Genomic DNA, 20,077 nt, shown 5'->3' on the forward strand with positions numbered 1-20,077 from the left:
CTGCACAGCAACCCTTCAAACGTGCAAATTATGCATTTCAGGCTACAAACATATGCAGATGCACTTGTTTTTTTAATGGTGCTTTCAATCAGATCTTTCTGTATAATGATGCAGTCGTAATATCTAGAGCACCTGTTGCAGGGCAGCTTCCAAAAGCTTCTGCCTCTCATCAGTCTTCAGCAGAAGGTTCTTCCAGCTGCGGTTGAGCTCATCCAGCTGGTCTCTCAGGTGGTTGATTTCGTCTCCAGGACTGGACTCCAGAAGCTCAGAGCCTGCACTGTTCACCGTCTCTACTGTAGCCCGATGGGACAGCACGTCGTTTCTTAAAACCTACAAAGACAACTTGATTAAAGGAAACTGCTTTAAAAAGGAAATAAAAAAGTAGAGTACATAAAAATGTCCCAAATATGCCATACATGATGCTTAGCCAGCTCAATTTCGATGGCCTTGGGGTCAGAGCTGATGGGTCGCTGGGTGTCCAGTGTGGCGTGAGTGTGACTGAGCCAAGACTGCAGCTCAGAGAGAGCATGCTGGAACTGACCTAGAGCCAACAGTGCACCCTCCAGTTTGTGCTGAGAGAGAAGACAGAATCAAAATACAATCAAGAGTAAGAGCATTTCCTGTCTACCCTCTAAAATGCAGTTGAATTGAATTTAAATTGATTTGATATTAGTTTTCACATTTCATTTTACAATACCAATATTGAATAATGAGTTAAATATTTTATTATTAGTATTATTAATACATTCATAATTCAATCATAATTCATTAGCCTAACTGTAGGCTGCTTTATGGAGCATTAAACTGAGGTTATCAATGTGTGTTTGTCTATATTTTACAATGCTATTGAACATGGCTCATCTGAATTTAGAGTCTTATAAGTCATTGTTTTGTAAAAGCAAAAGTAGACTGAGATAAGAAAATGGTCTGTATTTCCACACCTGTCTGATTGTGATTTTGTCCACCAAGTTATCCCACAGGTGGCGTAGCTCAGTGAGAGGCTCCTGAATCATGTCTCGGTCTGTTTGGTCGCTCACTTTTTTGAGCAGCAGCTCTCCTTGGTGGCAAAGCTTCTCCATGTCAATCTGTTGCTGGTAAACTTCCACTTTATATTGCTGTGTCATGTAAAATGAAAAAGGGTCAATCTTTTTCTCAACGTGATTTTAGAGATAAGAGTAGACAATGTCTGATTCGAACCTTGAGCTCCTCGATCTGTTGTTTAACAGTGCTGAGGTCTGTCCCTACAGCTGGCATGTCACACAGTTTGATGACAGCATTGTCCAAGTAGTCAAACATGCCCTGTGGAGATATAAAGCAATGATCGTGAACACACAGTTGGCTTGACCAATCAGGGCAGATTTTGTGGTACCAATAGTGTGATAGACACCTGAAGAGCATCCTGGTACAGCACAGAGGCAGTCATGGCCTCTTCCAGTCTCTCCATTCTCTCTCTCCACGTGCGGTTCAAGACTTCCCAGGCTGCATTCATCTGAGTGTCAAAGGACCAACATAAAATCAACAACAGGGAGATATTCTGTGTAAATGTGAGTGAAATAGGGTGTCCCCTACATGGCTTATCACTCTTCTAGACTCTTACCTCATCGATGGTCTTCTTGACCTCTGGTTTCTCAGTCTCTCCGCAGGCAAAGATGAGGTCAGCTCCAAGTGTTCGTACGATCTCCAGTTCTTCCCTCAGCCCATCTGTCTCTTGCTTAATGGCCTGAGTGTGAGACAAAAACATCATGACTACATTCTCTTGAGATCGTTGTCTTGACACAATATTATGTAGTTTGATCTACTCTAAAATCCCATTAAGGAGTGTTTTATTAAACTGCACACGGCTCCCTATATTAGGCTATTCACAGTTTTTCTGCTGTAATTATGACAAAGCTGATTGTTTTCGATCTTTTTTTTATTAACTGTAACTGAACAAAGAGCTTACATTTTGCTCTTCAGTTCCAATAATCTATTCTTCAATTAAAAACAACAGTTATTAAGGGGGGAAAATATGCTGTTATTTTATTATTAATTATTTTATTATATTATAATATTATACAAGAAATAACTTTCAGTTTACATATTGATTTTATTTGCTTTTAACAGTTCCCTTGTAATTTTGCTGATGCCCCCTAGTGGTTGCGAACCACTGATCAATACAGAGCTTCTTTAAGACTGATTAGTTGACTAGCCATTTAGGCATCCTACAGACGAGTCAGTTTTGAAAATATGCAGTTTTTGTACATCCCCACTGAAAATTAGATTAAACCAAAAAAAAACATCATGTCTTGCTAGTGACTCTCTTGTTGGACTGACCTCGGCTGCCTCTATTTGTTGTTTTATAAGTGAAGGATCCACCCCTGGGTCCTCCAGATCTTTCACAATATCCTGAGAGTCACGAAGTGTGCTCAGCAGAGCGGCCATGTCGGCCCAGAACTTTCCGGCGAGATCTAGAACATCCTGAAGCTTTCCTTCTCTTTCCTCTGCCCTCTGCCTGATCTCATCCCACAGAGAACGCAGCCGTAAGAGTCGCGAACGCACCGCTGAGGATGGGAACAGATTACAGATTTACCAAAACATATAGGATAAAGCGCTTCATACAACCATATAGTGTCATTTCAGATCAAAGATCTTTACCCTGGGCGGCAGGATCGTCGTGTGGGGCGCGACCGATGAGCTCTTCTCCTCGGGCACACAGGGCGCTGAAAGATGGAAGGAGTTTGTCCAGCTCTAGTCCTGTAACCCGGTGCTCTGCAAGTTGCTCCCGGATCTTCTCCACCTCAGCCGCCACTGGAGGTGGCTGCCGCAAGCGTTGAACTGCACCTTCCAGAGTCTCCAAAAGAGGGTCCATCTTATCGTGGAACTGAATGGAGAGAAGGAATACAACAATCAGAACAACTACAGTACACAAAAGTAACTGTAGAAGGACCAGGCATAAGGAGGAGAGAACATTTATCTCAGACACATGCTAAGGGGTAGAGGAAGTTGGTGCTAAATAATAGGAATGCTTTAGGACAAGTATTACAGAATACACCACAGAATATTGACACATTCATCATGCATGGACGCATCTGAAACCTGTATGCTACTTTTTAAAGTGGAAAGAAATGAATTTTTTTTTTTTTACAATTTTGTATTAACATTTTTTATTTAAATGTATTTGGTGTATTGGTATTACACAGTACTTGTACACTATTATTTGGAAGTTTGGGGTCAGCAAGATAGTTTTTTTCCCCTTTTCTTTGAAGGAAGTACTTTTATTCATCTAGGATGCATTAAATTGATCAGTGACAGTAAAAACCTTTATAATTCTACAAAAGATTTCTTAAACTTTCTATTCATCAAATAATCCTGAAAATGTTTCACGGTTTCTACATAAATATTAAGCAGAACTGTTTTCAACATTTATAAAAACAAGAAATGTTTCTAGAGCACCAAATCAGCATATTAGAATGATTTCTGAAGGATCATGTGACACTGAAGACTGGAGTAATGGTGCTTTAAATTTTAAAATATACGAAAATAGAAAACACTGATTTTAAATTGTAATAATATTTCACAATATTACTTGTTTACTGTATTTTTGACCAAATAAATGCAGCCTCGTTGAGCATAAGAGACTTTATTCAAAAATATTTAAAAATCTTACAGACCCCAAACTTTGGAATAGTAGTGCAAGAAAGTTAACTTTCAGTTTATCTGTCTCATACATGAAGGCAAATCACTTTTTGTTAGTTGGTCTGCATAAAAACTTCTGCTAAATACCTTAATGCAAATGAAGAAGATATATTTCAAAATATAACAGCTTCTTTCAAGATGTTCAAAATGGTAAAGGGAGCAGGTTAAATGTGAAATTTGTACGATTTACATACTTTTAAACATAAGAAATTAATTGAAATATATATTTAATATTTTGTCCATCTTCTGTTACTAATAAGATACTGTCTATAGGCCAACCGATGTAAGCTAAAACTAGTTTCAACAGAGTGATATAAAATATTCTGGATTAAAGAATTCCTGAAAATTCCTGATTCTCAATCCTATACAGGCATTATACAGCAGTTAAATCAGTGGGTGATGATGCTCTTACCTCTACCAGCTGAGGGTGTTGCAGAGAGCAGTGATGATGGAGGGATGGACACACACAGCACATCCACAAACATGAGTGATGGGTGGACGGATGGACCAAATGGACATGGAAGGGAGAAGTGCAGGGAATGTTCAAGGGAAGAGTTGCAACAAGCAGGAAAGGGGGAAGTTTAGGGGATACAGGATATGGAAAGGAGAGTGTGACAGGATATGGGGCACAGGAGTGGGACAGGTGGCATCACAGTAGAGTAGAGTTTGAAGGAATGGAGGTGGAGAAACAGTACAATGTGTTAATTCAACAACATGCAACAGACCAGCAGGACGAATCAATAACACAAGCATTAAGCCAAAATGCAGCTGATGATGTCAGATGTCAGTGATGTTATTTAAAAAAAAAATGCCTTAGTCTGAAACAATGATTAATTAAAGGTGATGCGTGTCATTTTAAATAGCTTAAATATACTTGTGTGTTCTAAAAAACATGATGATGACACAAAATGAGTTGATATTGTGCTGTGTAATGCTGAACTATGGGCTGTAACAAGCTGGGCAGCAGTCCTAAATAAGCATTCTAACATTTTGCAGCAAATACCTGGACAGACTGTGACACGGCTTCATCCAGTGCTGTGGCTTGACCTTTGACCTCCTCTTTGATGCTGAGGTAACGTCTCTCTGCTTCATTATAACGTTGTCTCAATGTTGCCCCTTCCTGGGCACTGAGTTCTGCCAGCTGTGGACCGATCTTTAGCAGTTTATCTATGTGAGGCTTGTGCTCAGCGATGGACTCTCTCAAAAGCTAGTCAGGAAAACATATGAAACATGTCATGTGATGTTAATACATATGACATCAAATAAGTTTTGTGGGTCTTAGTCCATGTCTATTGGTGCATTCAAGTCCTCCTGGGAAGTGCATATTTACGAGTTGGGAAGTCGGAATTACATCAGGAGCAAGATGGCAATGCCATGCATTTTTGCTCTTTTATATTTTTATTCAATTCATTAAGAGGCTGTAAGGTGAATCATTACATATCATAATTGTACAATACTATGGTATTTTTGTGCACTGACACGCCCTGAACTCAGAAACTCTGATTTTAAAGAAAATCCAGAGAAAATCCTCACTTGTAATTAAGACTTGTGGTGACGTTCATATGCGTTCAACACATAAATACAATGTTCCCGACATGACTTGAATGCATCATATAACCACGAAGGAGCAAAAGGGACTCAAGCCCTTTGTCTGCATACTGCCCACTCACCCTCATCTGGTCTTGCTGTTGTCTGAGTGCTTCTGTGTCAATGGCGGGAGGGGCTTGCTGGGTAATCAGAGTCTCGGTCTCACCCAGCCAGGGTTCAAGTTCCTCATACGTCTCCCAGAACCGTGCTACCAGGACCTGAGCCTGCTCTAGAGCTGAGAAGCGCTCAGCATGACTCTGATTTACTGCTTCATAACGAGCACTTAAAGAGTCTGTCTTCACCTACAGGAAGAAGAAGAAAGAGGTTTTATCAGGTCAACCAAATTAATCTGAAAAAGACTGATAAAACAAGCCTGCACTTTTGTTTGACCCAAATATGACTCAACAAATTAAATCTCCGCCAGAATATGCATGAATAACATCAATTCGATTTTCCTGATGTAACCTTTCACAGAGGAATAATTACATAGCTTGTTCTGCCCCCTCCCCTCTCTCTCTTCTTTATTTTGTCTCTAACCTTCAGAGCCTCTCTCTGCTGTTCACTACAGCTCTCCAGGATGTCCTCTCGTGTCTTAAGGAGTTGGTCCACAGTATCTTTGTGACGAATGATGTCGATGTTAAAGGCTCTTTGCACCTGGAGCTGTGCCACAGTCAAATCAGGCTCCAGACTCAGAGGCCCCAGAGACGCCAACTTCCTCTCGGTCTCTCCGACCCAGGTCAGCTCTGCATCAACTGCCTCCTCATACTGAAACAATAACACACACAAATACACTGTCAAAAAAAAGAAGTATGACGAAAATATTTACACATTCAAGAAGGCAACATGGACAGAGGATCCTAAATCAAATGTTGCTTAAGCAACAACTTCTTTTTTATATTAATAATATTTTAAAATGTATGTTAAAGTTGCAAATGTACATTTTAAATTTATTATAACCATTTGTATTTACTTTGAAGTATTACATCATTTTAAAAAGAAAAAAAGACATATTATAAAAAAAAATTGAAATTACATTTGAATTTTCCTAAAAGAAAATACCAATGCAAGGCAGGGAAAGAATAATGTTAAGTTCTAAGTAAGTTTAGGTTTTGCTTCTGTGTTAATCATACATATATACATATATATATATATACATACATACATACATACATACATATCCGCTTGGCGGTAGCGCTGATTGGCATCGGCGACCAGGCGGTCCAGGCCTTCCCGTGCACACCAGGGCACCAGATCCAGTAAAGCACTGCCCACCTCATTCACTGTGTCCAGAACTAACCTCTTCTCAGCAGACACGCACTTCAGCTCCTGAGCCAAACATACACACATTATAAAACAATGAATTCACAGAAGGCATAAAAATATTGTAAAAAAAATTTATTTGGTTTAACAAAAACAAAAAGTAAAAAGTGATTCATGAGTACTTAAAAAAAGATAGACATCCTCACCCTCTGTCTGTCCTGATAGGCTGGTGTTGTGTCTGGCTCAATGTTGTTAAGCTCCGCCTCCACGCTATCCAACCATTGGCTGATGTCATCGTGTGAGCTTGCAAATCGCGTGGCCAACTGAAGGGCCTGTTCCAAAGTACGGAGGGCTTTGCTGCTGCCCGCTGTCATCTCTGCGTAGCGGCTTTTGATGCACCAGATCCAGTAAAGCACTGCCCACCTCATTCACTGTGTCCAGAACTAACCTCTTCTCAGCAGACACGCACTTCAGCTCCTGAGCCAAACATACACACAATATAAAATGCACTGAAGACATAAAAGAAATTCATTTGGTTTAGCAAAAACAGAAATAGGTGTGTATGGTCTAAAAGAAAAGAATGAAGTAAAAAGTAATTCACAAGTACTTAAAAAAATAAAACAGTAGACATCCTCACCCTCTGTCTGTCCTGATAGGCTGGTGCTGTGTCTGGCTCAATGTTGTTAAGCTCCGACTCCACGCTATCCAACCATTGGCTGATGTCATCATGCGAGCTAGCAAATCGCGTGGCCAACTGAAGGGCCTGTTCGAGAGTACGGAGGGCCTTGCTGCTGCCTGCTGTCATCTCTGCGTAGCGGCTTTTGATGTCATCTAGCTTCTCTTGAATCAACAGGACCTCCTCACCTGTCACAGAGATCAAATATGATCATAATCATAAGAGGAATTTGGTGATACACCACTGAACATAGAGACTGGATGGAAAAGTACCAGTAGTTTGTTTAAGCAGAGCCTGTCCATTCTTAATGGCTTGGTCCACTGTCTTCTTCCTGCTGATAATCTCTTCATTAAGAGCCTGTAGGGCACCAGCAATAGAAACATTAACTCTGAAAAGAATTCAAGGGGATGCTACGTAATATAAAATAAAAAATAAATAACATTAGTATATGCACTTCTTTACATTATTGATTCAGAATATCATGCGATTGATTTGATTACAAATTTTAATTGACTGACAGACCTAGTGTGGCTCTGACCACACTTAGTGACAGTTTGTTTTTGAGGCGAGGGCTGTTTAGCAATATTCATGTTCTCTGATTTATCCGGTATACTGACTTATATGGTATTGTTGATCCTGGGCAGCTCTGCACTGCAGAATCATACCAGTGTGTGTTTGTGTTGCTGCTCTAGTAGCTCCGGCTGATAACTCTGCACTGAGACCTCAGCCAGTCTCTGCGCCACCTCAGCTAGCCAGTTAAGGACTTCCACCTCTTCTTCTCCAAATAGCTGTGCATTGGCCAGGGCCTGCTCCAGCATGGCCTCTCTCCGATTGCACCAATCATGCAGCTCCGTGTGCCCGTTGCGCACTGCCGCCACACGTTCACCCAGCCAATCACGATCAGCCGCACAGCTGAGCGGGTGCAGTGATTGACTGAGAGTCTCAAGATGGTCTACATCATTCTCCCGAGAGGATACCTCCTCTTGGAGAGCCTGGGATTATAGCCCAGAGTGAAGAGGAGATATGATTGAATGAGTAGGAGGAGAAAAAAAAGACAAGGCAAACATAAACAAACATGACAATGCAGAATAATGACAAATTATAATTAAATGATGTGAGCAAAAAATAATATGTGGATCAACACAAGATGAGATGGGGAAAAACAAGATAAAAAAAAGAAACCATGATAAAATTAAACTGCAAAATGGAAAGGATGACGACCTGAATTTTGTGCCTTCTTGGATAACTGCACTCCTACTAGTCCATTTAAAACCACAGGAGACTGACAATCTGTTCTCTCCTCTGCATCTCTAGTCAGTCTAATGATGCTTGACACTTTGAAAATCACTTGCTAAAATGACAGATCTTGGTTTGGCAGCAACATTTCTGGTAGTCTTATCCTCAGCAAACTGCCAGGATACAACTCTCCCAGCTGCTGTGTATACTCTACCTTGTGCCTTACAATCTGCTGTGTGATTTTGGAGGTCTGGGTTCCCATTGGCTCAGTGGAGCTCAGACGTCTCTCTGATGTGCTCAACCACTCACCAAGTGGCTCCACTGCCTCGTGGAACTGCAGCGCTAACACCTGCAGCTCCTCTAGCTGCCGCTGCCTGAGGACATGAGGTGAGGAGGAAATCTGTGTTATATTCTTATGACTACTCTGTTTTTATGGCCTTGTAAAGCAACCAAGTGATTGAGTTCTGAGTAAGAGATTCAATTAAGAGATTTTATGGTTGTGTCTGGGTGTCCATATTGCTCTACTGGAGTTTACCTGGCACTGGCCTTTTCCAGCAGATTTGTCCATCTCTCTCCTAGGCTCTTAAGTTGTTTCTGGATTTTGTCTCTGTCTTGTGTCTCGGCCGTAGCAGCGATTCGCTCTCCTTCTGCCCTGATCATTTCTACTGTCCCAAGGCGGTCATCCAGTAACCGTTGCAGCAGCTAGGAATAATATGGAATCTCAGTAAGCAAATCTAAATGATTTTATTATCTAGCATAATAAAAGTCTAATTAGTAATTAAAAGTAGCAAAGTCTAATTAGTTTGATAAAAAACATCAACGTGCCTTTTGTCACAAATTGGATATAATATAAATAAATATAATATAATAATAAATATAATTTTAGGTTTTAATAAAATATTGCAAGCCATTATAAAAACTGATTAAATTAAAATTGGATTAAAATCTAACCTTTTGTTCCTGAATTTGTGCTTTGACCACACGGTACTCAGCAGACGGAGGTTTCTGATTGGCTATGAGCTCCTCTGTGTCACTAAGCCAGCTCAAGAGTGGCTCCAGAGCATCTTGGAACTTCCCACAATGCAACAGGGCCTCCTGCAGCTGTGCGATTCTTTCAGCAACCTGTGAATAAAAAAATAAAAAAAAGAAATCTTTAATATATAATTAATCAATTTCTATAAGTCCACAGAAAAAAAAAAGAGGCTAAAAATAGATGCAAGCTTACCCTCTTGTTGAGGGAGTTCCAGCGCAGGTTGGTGGTCTCCAAGTCATGTTCCAGGCCCTGAGTGTCAGTGTGTTTAGCTGCACTCTGGATAAGACCTTGACCCACAGCGTTGACATGTTGCAGTTTAGGCTGAATGCTGTCTATCTGCTCCCTTTCTACGGCCTAAAGAGTGAGTGAACGAACAAACGACTTGAACACATGAGAACAAATGACTTGAGTATGTTACTGGACATGTGATATGATAGAATGTGTCTAAACGGGTCAAGGCTGTTCAAACACAACATGATAATGGTGGCATGAGCATTTATAAGTGGAGAAGCATCACACTTTGACTGAAATTAAATACAGGACCTTGGCAGCAACACTGTACAGCTCTATTTCCCCAACAGCCCAACACTACAGCTGTGACAGAATATCCAACACAGTGGTTCACCACATACAGTTTGCCAAATACCCCTAACCAACACCATGACCAGCAGTTACCAAAGAGTAGTTTGAAGTCAATCCATTTTAATTTCGTAATGTGACTTATCACAAAGAAACAGAATATTCAGCAGGAAAAGTACTTTCTTGCAATCATTTGGAATTGAATGGATCACAAAAAGTGGGCATTATATACCAGAATGGATTTGGACCTCGATGCAACTTCATGGGGGATTGTTCAATTTCACAACTGACCCACAGTCAGCACTAGGGATGCACCAAAATTCAAATTCTACTCTATACCAATAAGTCCATCATTATTTTCATTTTTATGGCCGATATTAAAATGTTATATTATAGGTGCATCTGAAATCACATTCCGTCTGAGTAGGTCCTACAATAAAGGAAGAATGAAGTTCACAACCAATAAAAAGTATATAGCATGAATGATATTTGGATGTACTAAATCTGCTATGTTGGCTTTGTTATGTGACCTTTGGCATCAGCATCACTTCACTGCCATCTACAACTTCTCTCCTGTGGCCTCATGGGATATTGAAGTGTTGACTGGATGTGCATTCCAAAAACCCGCTGGAAATAGTAAGTCACTTGGGTAGTTTTCTCCTACTCATTTAATAATACTAAGAATACTCGAACACCTTATCCTTTTATGTATGGGTTTCTTCGGATGCAGCATATTTTGTCTAAATATAATAAAAATAAAACACTAAAAACTAAAACCAATAATTTTAAATGCTTTAAAGTAAATGTAGGCATCCCAATATATAATGTACAGTATGATATAAGATAAAGAATAAAATTTAACAGTGTTATTCAATTTTTAGTTTAAAAAAATTTACCAGAGTTAGATGATGGCAAAGGTAATCCAACTGTAAAGCTAAGGGAAACAAGCATGTACAATTAAATAAAATCCAGAATCCTTTCCGTGTGAGTGTGTGTTCATTTGTTTGCTGCTGTCTTGTGGCGTGGGGCTTCATTCCTGCTTCAAACAGGATGTCTGTCAGCCTCAAAACAATGAACCACAGCTTCAACCTGCTCCACCCTCTTGACAGTATATGTGACTGTGAGAGTGTACGTGTCTATGAAACAAAGAGAGTGTTTGGTCCCCTTTTGTCTCTCTATATCCTGTCTAACATTATCCTAAATCCATCATCTAGGCCCCCTCCTCCTCCTTATCCTCGGTGTGTATACTTGGAGCCATTTCCCGTTTTAATCCTGATCATTCATCACATGTGGCACTTTTCACTCACCAGAAATAACACCATTCGTCTGCATCTGTGGCAGTTCTTTCACAATTCGTGTGGGCAAATCAAAGGGACAGTTATATTTTATAGACAATTATATATCTACATATTTGTGCTACAACCAATAATTCACAATAGGAAGAGAGGAAGTTTAGTTTGTCAGACCTCTGAAATCTAAACAAAGATGATGTCCACAAGTAGAACGTAGCTATACATATCCATCCATACAACAACAGAAAGAGGTCAGTGCAAAAAACAGTCTCTCCTCTTTACTCTTTCTCTCAGAGAGCATTTGACTCTTGTAATGCAGACCTCTGGAAAATATCTAGGATGCCTGTCATTCCACTCAAACGCTCTCGACCAATCTGGCCAGCAGGCTGGTCACTCACACATACACACACACACACACACACACACACGACCGACCGCTTGACACGTATCTCTCCAGCACACTCGGTTTCTTTTATCACCAAACTTTAAACTCTTTTGTTTCTCACTCGAACCCCCACAGATCATTTTTAGCTACTGGCAGTACTCCATCCTACCGCCAACCCACAACATCACCGCCAGTGGAGTCTTTTGTTTCTCTCTCTTCAGTTCAAACCACAACTCCATTCTGCCTACTCTTCCTGCCTAATGCCTTTAATGAAATGTATGCCCACATTTCATTAAAGAAAATATTATAATATCTGGGTAGGAGTTTAGCGATATATCCCCCACACTATGTGCTGATTTTTGCTGAGCTTTCTAAACCTTGTTCTGCATCTGAAAGCATCAAGAGAAATTATTCTCATGCAATTTTTGCTAAAGGCAAGATAAAATCAATCAGACTAAATTAGAGTACCAGTCAAAAGTTTGGACAAACCCAAATAAATGTATGGTTCTCATTATCTCAAAGGCCTTTTGACACATCTTAAGTTGTGCTTATGTATGAATTTCATACAAAACAGCTCAGCTTTTTTAATGAATGACTCAGAATACAACAGTTTTGATAAACACCTTTTGGTTACTGCATATTTCCCATAATTCCATTTGCGTTATTTCATAATTTGGATGGCTTTATTATTACTATTTTGAAGAGTATCTTCTGCCTGGTACTGTATTTGAAATTTCTGTAGTGCTGAGTGGGAAAAAAAATGCATGCATGCAACAATGCCAGACATAATGTAGGCTACACATGTCTTGAATGATTTAATGGAAACTTCAAGATATATTTTTTAAATGTTCAACAAATATAGCATAGGCATGTAATTTCCTCTTCAAAGCATAATACTCAAAGCATACAATAAGAAATTCAAGGCTATAAATGTCTAAAAACAGCAAAAAACAAATAAAAGTCTATCTTGTCTCGAGGGACAAGTAGAGAACATCTTAGATGTAAAATTTCTGGACATCCCAGGAAATCACAGGAATATGATTTCTTTCAAATCAATGAAAACATGGCTGTTAGCAAATTTCTTGTTCTATAAAGACTTTCCAAAACTCTCTCTCCAGTCCTACTCTTCCTGTCTTTGCTTTCACCTCCTGTGTTTTTCTGTCCTCTCAGTTCCTTGTCTTTACCTCTGCTTCCTTTTCAAAGGACTTCAGATGACTTCATTTTATCTGACCCAAATGTCCTAACAAGGATATAATTCACATGGTTCCATTAATAAATACTGAGCAAATGAGGTTAAAAACATAGTCAATGAGTTCACAGCATATGTGACTGCTTTGTTATGGCTGTCGTTGTGCCGACGGGGCTGCAGGGTTTGTTTAAGCTCTTTTGTTTGCAACAGTCTTTTATCACAGGTGTTTCCCGCACACTGTCTTTCACTGGCATCATTATCCAAACAATCAAATATACCCATTGTTACCATATGCCATAACATCAGTGCTCACTCCCTCTCTGATTGCTCTTCCCTTTCCACTGTGCGTATCAGTTGGTGCGTCTGTTTACCTGACCATCTCTAAAACTCTACCCTGGACAGACTCAAAATTGAGTGTGGGTTTCAGATGTTACGTCAGACGTTTCTTCTGACTCCTCTTATTGCTCATGCAGCTCTTATTTTGAGTACTACCAGGTGTTCTGCCATAGAGACTCTGTTCATTCATGATCAGGCTGTTGCAAAATCTTCTAACTTTACCCTCTGAATCAGCCTCCATTGCAAGTGTGCAATTTCACTGGAGACAGCCCGTAACGGAGAGCTGGTCCAAAAGATTACAAAGATCTTTTCCAAGGTTTCGGGCATTACAGGGACGAGAGTCTGGCCCTGCACTGATAGGACTGACATGCCCTTATCATCTATTTATATTTCCAACAACTTTATACAGTGTTTGTGTGTTACTGGCAAATGTGGCTCCTCTTATAGAGGCTGATGTTTATTTCTCACTTCCTTATCTTAATTGCAGTACCATCAGACTGCAGGGCATCAGGGTTTCTGCATCTGATGGGATAGGGAGTTTTGAGAGTGACCTTGCAGAAAGGCAGATTTGGCCAAGGAAGAGGGTCAAATGAGATGTGGATGACCAGTCAGACTGATAGAGACCGTAATGCAATAACTATCCAGTGAGCTTAAGAACTAACAGGCAGTGTCTCGGCCACCCGCCACTGTCACTGTGAAACAGAGCAGACACCGGCCTTGTCACGGCAGCCGAGAGAGAATGTCAAGCGCACTCTCACATACACAGTGTGCTCACTTAGACAAAAGCAGTGCTCAAACAGGCAAAAAAGCAAACACATGCAAATGTGTGCTCAAACCCATTTGTCTGTAACCAAACACACAAACGTTCACTAGGCTTTGACTACTTTGGAGTAAGCATGCTTTTTAACTCAGTGAGCATGTTTGTGTTCATATGATCACCACTGCAATAGACAAACAATCCCAGGATACATATACATATCATGCACTCAAAGTTTTCTGCCTATATAGACACCTGGAATCATTCCAGACTATAGTAATTATGTGTATTAACATTTAAAAACATGGATTAACCATTTGGGTCCCCATGAACAAAAACGCACACATCACTTCAAGCTAAACACAAACACACTTTTAAGGACCAGAAGGATCAATGATGGAATATAGTGGAAGATTAACCCATTCACTGAGTACTTTGATCAGACAGTTTACTACATACAATATTGTGCACAATTATAATGTAAAATAGGACTAAAAGTGCACTAGGGTAAAAGGCACATTTTATTTTCTAGATAATGCGAAATTTAAACCACAGCACTTTCCTAAACATTCGAGTTTCACAACGCACATGGAAATTTGGCTGATCCTTGATGTGATCACGGGCAGCAACACAAAGTTGATTCAATGCTAATTTGATCTAAAATGTAACGTTTCTTGAAATGTTTTAGATTTATGTAGCAAATAAGAATTGATAAAATGACAGAATATATATTGAGACAAAGACCTTGGAAATAATTTTTGTACAAGGTAATTAAATCAACAGAAATCTACTGTGAAGCTATTATCAATGATTATGGGATGTCCTTCAAACAGTGAAAAAAGCTTTTAGAATCTTTACTTTTTAAAATACCTTTTCTGTATTTTTTAAATGAACATTTAAATGACAGAATTGTTTTTAACAAGTAGTAACTTTTATTATAACTTTTTATTTTATTAAGTTATTATAACTTTTATTAAAGCCCCCCCCCCGCCATGTCCTACATTCAACAAAACAACCACTTTTAAAGGGGTCATATGATGCGATTTCAAGTTTTCCTTTCTCTTTGGAGTGTTACAAGCTGATTGTGCATAGATAAGATCCCTGAAGTTGCAAAGACTAAATAAAATGTATTTTTCTATAAAATGTGTTGCTCCATCAATGCTCAATAAAAATGTTTTTTTCTGCAATCATGCACTATGGGAGTAGTAAAAACATAATTACCTTAAAATGTACCTTTAGCCCCATTGTACCCAATTATACAACTAGGACAACATTTACTGCAGCATTAAACTACATTATTTTTCTGACAGAACACTACAGCGGACAACAACCACAAACCTTTATGAGGTACAAAGATCTTCAGGAAAAACCCTCAAGGACAACATTAGTAGACTTCACAGGGATATTGGTGATTTTAAATCAGTGTATCTCAAAATATTTCAGGTCGAAGAGCACTTAAAAAAAAGTTGTGGACCATCTAACATCCCAAATCTGAGGGGAAATCACCAACTATTACCAACCTAGTTTAAATCTGTTAGCGAGCTAGAAGGTTGGTCTAAACATCCTTTACACTGAAGCATAACTGACAGAAACACTCTATCACAATTAAATGTTGATGCGATCAGCTAATTCACTGTTAAGAGTTGATTATCCAGACTAATTTAATTTTGGTGCTTTTGTCATTTACAGTTATTTAATTTATTTAAATAAAATGTAAATATTTAAATAGTCAACCAACCCACAGAACACAGTTTAAGAATCACTGCTGTAAAGTATTTTTTGGGCATCAAAAGGGCCAGAGTTACCTTTGCACTGACCACCATAAACAACAAACTTGAAAAAAAAAAAAATATATATATTTTTTTACCTTTGTGTCCAAATCAAGGTCATGTTTTACTGGCGAGCTTTCTTCCACAGAACTTGCTTCACAGGTGCCCTCACAGTCATTGTCATGTGATTCCACACCCTCTTGAGGGCTTGCCTCATTCTCGCCCTCATTAAAAAGACCATGTAAAAGGCCTGGCTCTAGTTGCTCCCACTGGTCTCTCTGTTGGTGCACAGGGTCTAAGCCTGATCCATCTGAGTCCCATTCACTATCCCCAGTCATTGATCCAAGTACAAAATCAACACCAGATCGGGTCTCCTCTGACTCAGAGTCCAAATCATGACAGTCTTCACAAGCAGAGCCCCCATCAGACTCAAGCCGCTCAGGGGCTGCCAGGTAAACAAAACTATCGGAGGAGAGAAATACCCCTTCCTCTGGCTCAGGGCAGCATTTTGGGAGGGGGCTCGGAGGGGCTGATTCCACTGATGGAGATGAGGGACAATCCTGAGGATACTGAGGTGGCACAGCCACAGCTAAATAAACAAAACTGTCTGTTGCAACAAAAGCATCAGCATCTTTGCTGTCAAGTCCTGCTGTTCTTGAGTCATGTTTAGTGGTTGACAGGGGCAGGGGGGAAGGTGGAGCAGATTCAATACTGATATTAGGAGATTCTAACTGGGGGTATGAAGCGATTGATTTTGGCGTACTTGTGGTTCCCTGAACAGCTTCTGTTACTGCCCACTCATGCGATGATATCTCCTCTTGAACAAATACTTCTATGGAGACTGAAATCTCTTCTTGTTTCTCTGATTTTGAAGAAGCTCCCTCTTGGTCGAAGGTCACTTCCATAGTTACTTGAGCAAGCTCAGAGGAAACTGCATCCTCATGAGAGACAGTCTCATAGTGACTGCTCCTAATTTCCCTTTCTGCCTCATCTTCCAAGACAGAGCACTCTGGGGACTGGCGAATACTGTCCTCGATTTCCACCCCTTCTAAATCAGTCGTAGAGATGCCAAGAATCACATTACATTCAGCATCTGCATTCAAATTCTCTAAGGGGAAAAGTCCATGCTGTAAGGAGATATGAATGTCAGATGTCTCGTCTTGTATCATTACCTCCCCATCCTCTTGCTGTTCATGATCTGATGAAGCGCCACTGCCTAAATCTGAATCACTCTCTGGTTGCTCATAGCTCACAGTTTGAATTGCATCGGATGGCACAGTCCCATCTTGGTGTGAGGTTTGAATGCCACTGGATTCAGAATCGAAAGCATCTGCATCAACTATGTATGAAGTATAATCATCCTGATCATGATTATTACTCTCACTATTACAGGGAAGACAACTTTGCAGTTGGTCTGGGCTTTGGTCAATATCTTCAACCGAAAAACAGCTTTGTGTACTTTCCGTTGAATTTTGATTAATTTGTGTTACACATGGCTCAGTCGGATTTGTGTGCGCTACATGATCTGTGACATCACGTGCTGACATCACAGCACAGTCTTCATCATACAGCTGTTTGATGTCACATTCATGTTTGGCATCAACTTGATCCATTTTCACCACAAGCAGGTTGTCAGAGGTATCTAAGTATTCAGAAGTATGAGAAAGATCCCTCTGCTTGTCTGTGTCCTCTTCTAAACACTGTCTTTCCAGCTCAAGAAAGAGTTCATCTGAACCCGCCTCTGAGCTGGGGCAGGGGGAAGCACTGGTGGCTTCTGAGCCTCCAAATCCTACAGGTGGTGTCAAAAGGGGCCAGTGGCCTGAGGATGCAAGTTGTTGTGTCTCCCAGTCCTGTAAATGAGATTCCTCCTCTTCTACCTCCCAAGATATACCACTTGTTTCACTGCTCTCCAGTTTCAACACTGCTTGCCAGTTTCTCTCTTCCATCTCCATTCTCTCCTCTTCTTTTTTTTCTTGCTCTCTATCAATCTCATTCTCCTCCTCCAACTCCTCCAAGATTCTGCGTTCATCTTCTTCAAAGCACATTTCTGAGGCGGTCTTCTCTCGGAGCCCGCCAGTCAGAGGAAGCCAGCCCAATAAACCATCCTCACCACCTTCTTGACTGATACAGGGAGACAGGGGCAAACCCCCATAAGTAAGTCCCTCTCCTTCTTGCAGGAAAGGTGATGGAGGATCCAACAGGTACAAAGATTCCTCATCACTCTCCTCGCCAAGTACAGGGGGAAGTGGGGGCAGGATATGAAGAACCCTCCCATGCCCCAGTGACCTTTTATTACCCCTCATACTCCGGGGCCAGGTACGGGCTTTAGTGGGGGGACAAAATACTGGTTTTGGGGGTATTAGCGGAGTGGTGTCTTGGTCGTGTTCCAGTAGGGGTGAGTCTCGCTCATTATCAGAGGTTTTAGCTGCAGTAGTATCCCAGTTTTGTGGTGGTTCTTCTGAGACACTTCTAACACACATTGGGGCTTGAGACTGTTTGCTCTGCTCGCCTCTCTTTCTCTCAGCCTTAGAGATACTAGGACTAGGTTGTGGAGAGTCTGACTGAGTAAAAGTAGTAGTCTCTGAGGGTGGTTGTTCTTTTGAGGGAGAAGACAGAGCAGTAGCAGGTTTGTGAGAGTGCAGTAGGAGGGGCTGTTTTTGTTTAAGCGGATGAGGAAGATGGGAAGGAATAGGGCTAAGAGTGGGAGTGAAAGACGGAGAGCTGGAGACAGGTGGAGTTTGAGGACCTCCAGATGAGGCAGTGGAGGGTGAGAAAGGTGGTGCCAAAGGTGTCGATGATGTAGAAGGAATAGATGAGGCTAGTAAAGACGGTTCAGGATGGAGAGGAGAGATTGGGATTCCAGCCCCAGACAGACGCTTCTCTCCACTTTCTCCAGGTGAAAGCTCTAAACGTTCTGCAAACTCAGGGTAAGTAGGGGGCATGAAAGCTTTCCAGGAGCGCCGATTTGGATTGTCCTTCTTGTCACCGCCCTGGTGCCGCCTTTTGGTCACAACAGCTGCCCCAACGGCAGCTGAATTTGATGCAGGAATGACCACTGCAGAGCCGACTCCTCCAACAGGTGACATACTCTGAGGGTCACCGGTGAGTTTCAGAGCATCAAAAATAACTCTTTCATCCAGCTTTTTCAGACCTGAATCTGTAGGCCCTCCCCGTGCAATAAATACTCCACCTAAGTCGGCTCCCAATGTCCCATTGCTGGAGAGTGTACTCCCCTCACCGCCCCCTGAGCCCAGAGTGCTGCGAGAAGGCTGGCTGAGCTTTGAGCCTTGATCAATCTGCTCATTGATGCGCATAGTGTCGTAAATTGAACGCTGGGGTACATAGCAGTCCTCAATGTATGCCTCCTCATCATCACCCTTCCCAAGGCAACTGGGGTTCTGCCGCAAGCAGTCCGGGCGGCTCAGAGGTTTTCCCATCCCAAACCACAGCGCCCTCAAGGGGCTGAGATGGGATGGTTACTATTCCACAAACAAAGCCTGCTGTGAGTAATAGTGAGGTTCTGAACTACTTCGACAGCTCACCCATGAGTCCTGTAATAAAGACATACATGGTCATGCACTGAATTCTCAGTATACAATGTGTTTCGATGCTTAACATCCAGCATAAACATCTAAGTAAGAAAAGGTATGAGCCCTCGATTCAGAGCTACATGGCGGCATCTGCACGTGCAGTGCTGATATGCATTAGAAATGTCTCTTTTGCACAGATAAATCTTTGAAGTAACATAATAAATATTAAGAAAAATATACAAAAAGGCTGATAAGTGTCGGAGTCAGACGTGGAAAATCCATAACAGGATAATAACATCCCTTATGTACAATATTCCTTTGTTTCCTTTATGAACCACTGAGTCCTAAACCCTCAAAACAAGAGCAAAATCCAAAATCCTTTCCTTCCTTAGTGCTGCTTCCTCTTGACTCTCCTTCCCACTGCCACAACAGGAAAAATCAAAGCGGGGCTTCAGCTAATTTCACCATCTCCAAGAGCAGCAGCCAAAGCTGTATGAGGCTCCTTTTAAGGTGAGAAGTCCACACTCTGTTACACAAAACTGAGTTCAGCAAAGAAAATCAAAAAGTCTCAGTCAGGAGATTTTGTCTCTCATCTCCCTTTTTCTTCTAAGTATATAATGTAATAGTGATGATTCCTTGGAAGTATTTCCAAAAACAAGGCATCTTGAGAAAAAAAAAAACACTGTAAATTTACTTGATAACACTAAAGATATTTAAAGAAACAGTCATAAAAACCGTAACAGACTCACATTTCTGACAGTCCTACCAGTGCT

At 40.8% G+C, this 20,077-nt stretch overlaps 1 protein-coding gene across 1 annotated transcript in view; it reads right to left on the bottom strand.

Annotated features, from left to right (window-relative positions):
• LOC107653864 (microtubule-actin cross-linking factor 1-like) overlaps positions 1-20,077 on the bottom strand; it is a 92,720-nt gene that overhangs the window by 18,244 nt on the left and 54,399 nt on the right. The window contains exons 52-71 of the mRNA XM_016440725.1: positions 9,660-9,821; positions 9,386-9,556; positions 8,970-9,136; positions 8,649-8,808; positions 7,864-8,190; positions 7,471-7,555; positions 7,160-7,386; positions 6,417-6,588; positions 5,800-6,053; positions 5,346-5,564; positions 4,679-4,882; positions 4,088-4,096; positions 2,635-2,860; positions 2,314-2,540; positions 1,598-1,720; positions 1,388-1,489; positions 1,198-1,299; positions 942-1,115; positions 417-572; positions 133-330 (exon numbers count right to left, since the gene is read on the bottom strand). Of these exons, the coding sequence (XP_016296211.1) occupies positions 133-330; positions 417-572; positions 942-1,115; positions 1,198-1,299; positions 1,388-1,489; positions 1,598-1,720; positions 2,314-2,540; positions 2,635-2,860; positions 4,088-4,096; positions 4,679-4,882; positions 5,346-5,564; positions 5,800-6,053; positions 6,417-6,588; positions 7,160-7,386; positions 7,471-7,555; positions 7,864-8,190; positions 8,649-8,808; positions 8,970-9,136; positions 9,386-9,556; positions 9,660-9,821 (3,465 nt within the window). The remainder of the gene's footprint in view (positions 1-132; positions 331-416; positions 573-941; positions 1,116-1,197; positions 1,300-1,387; positions 1,490-1,597; positions 1,721-2,313; positions 2,541-2,634; positions 2,861-4,087; positions 4,097-4,678; positions 4,883-5,345; positions 5,565-5,799; positions 6,054-6,416; positions 6,589-7,159; positions 7,387-7,470; positions 7,556-7,863; positions 8,191-8,648; positions 8,809-8,969; positions 9,137-9,385; positions 9,557-9,659; positions 9,822-20,077) is intronic.

Source organism: Sinocyclocheilus anshuiensis, unplaced genomic scaffold (assembly GCF_001515605.1).
Source record: "Sinocyclocheilus anshuiensis isolate Anshui unplaced genomic scaffold, SAMN03320099.WGS_v1.1 scaffold223, whole genome shotgun sequence".
Classification (NCBI taxonomy): Eukaryota; Metazoa; Chordata; class Actinopteri; order Cypriniformes; family Cyprinidae; genus Sinocyclocheilus; species Sinocyclocheilus anshuiensis.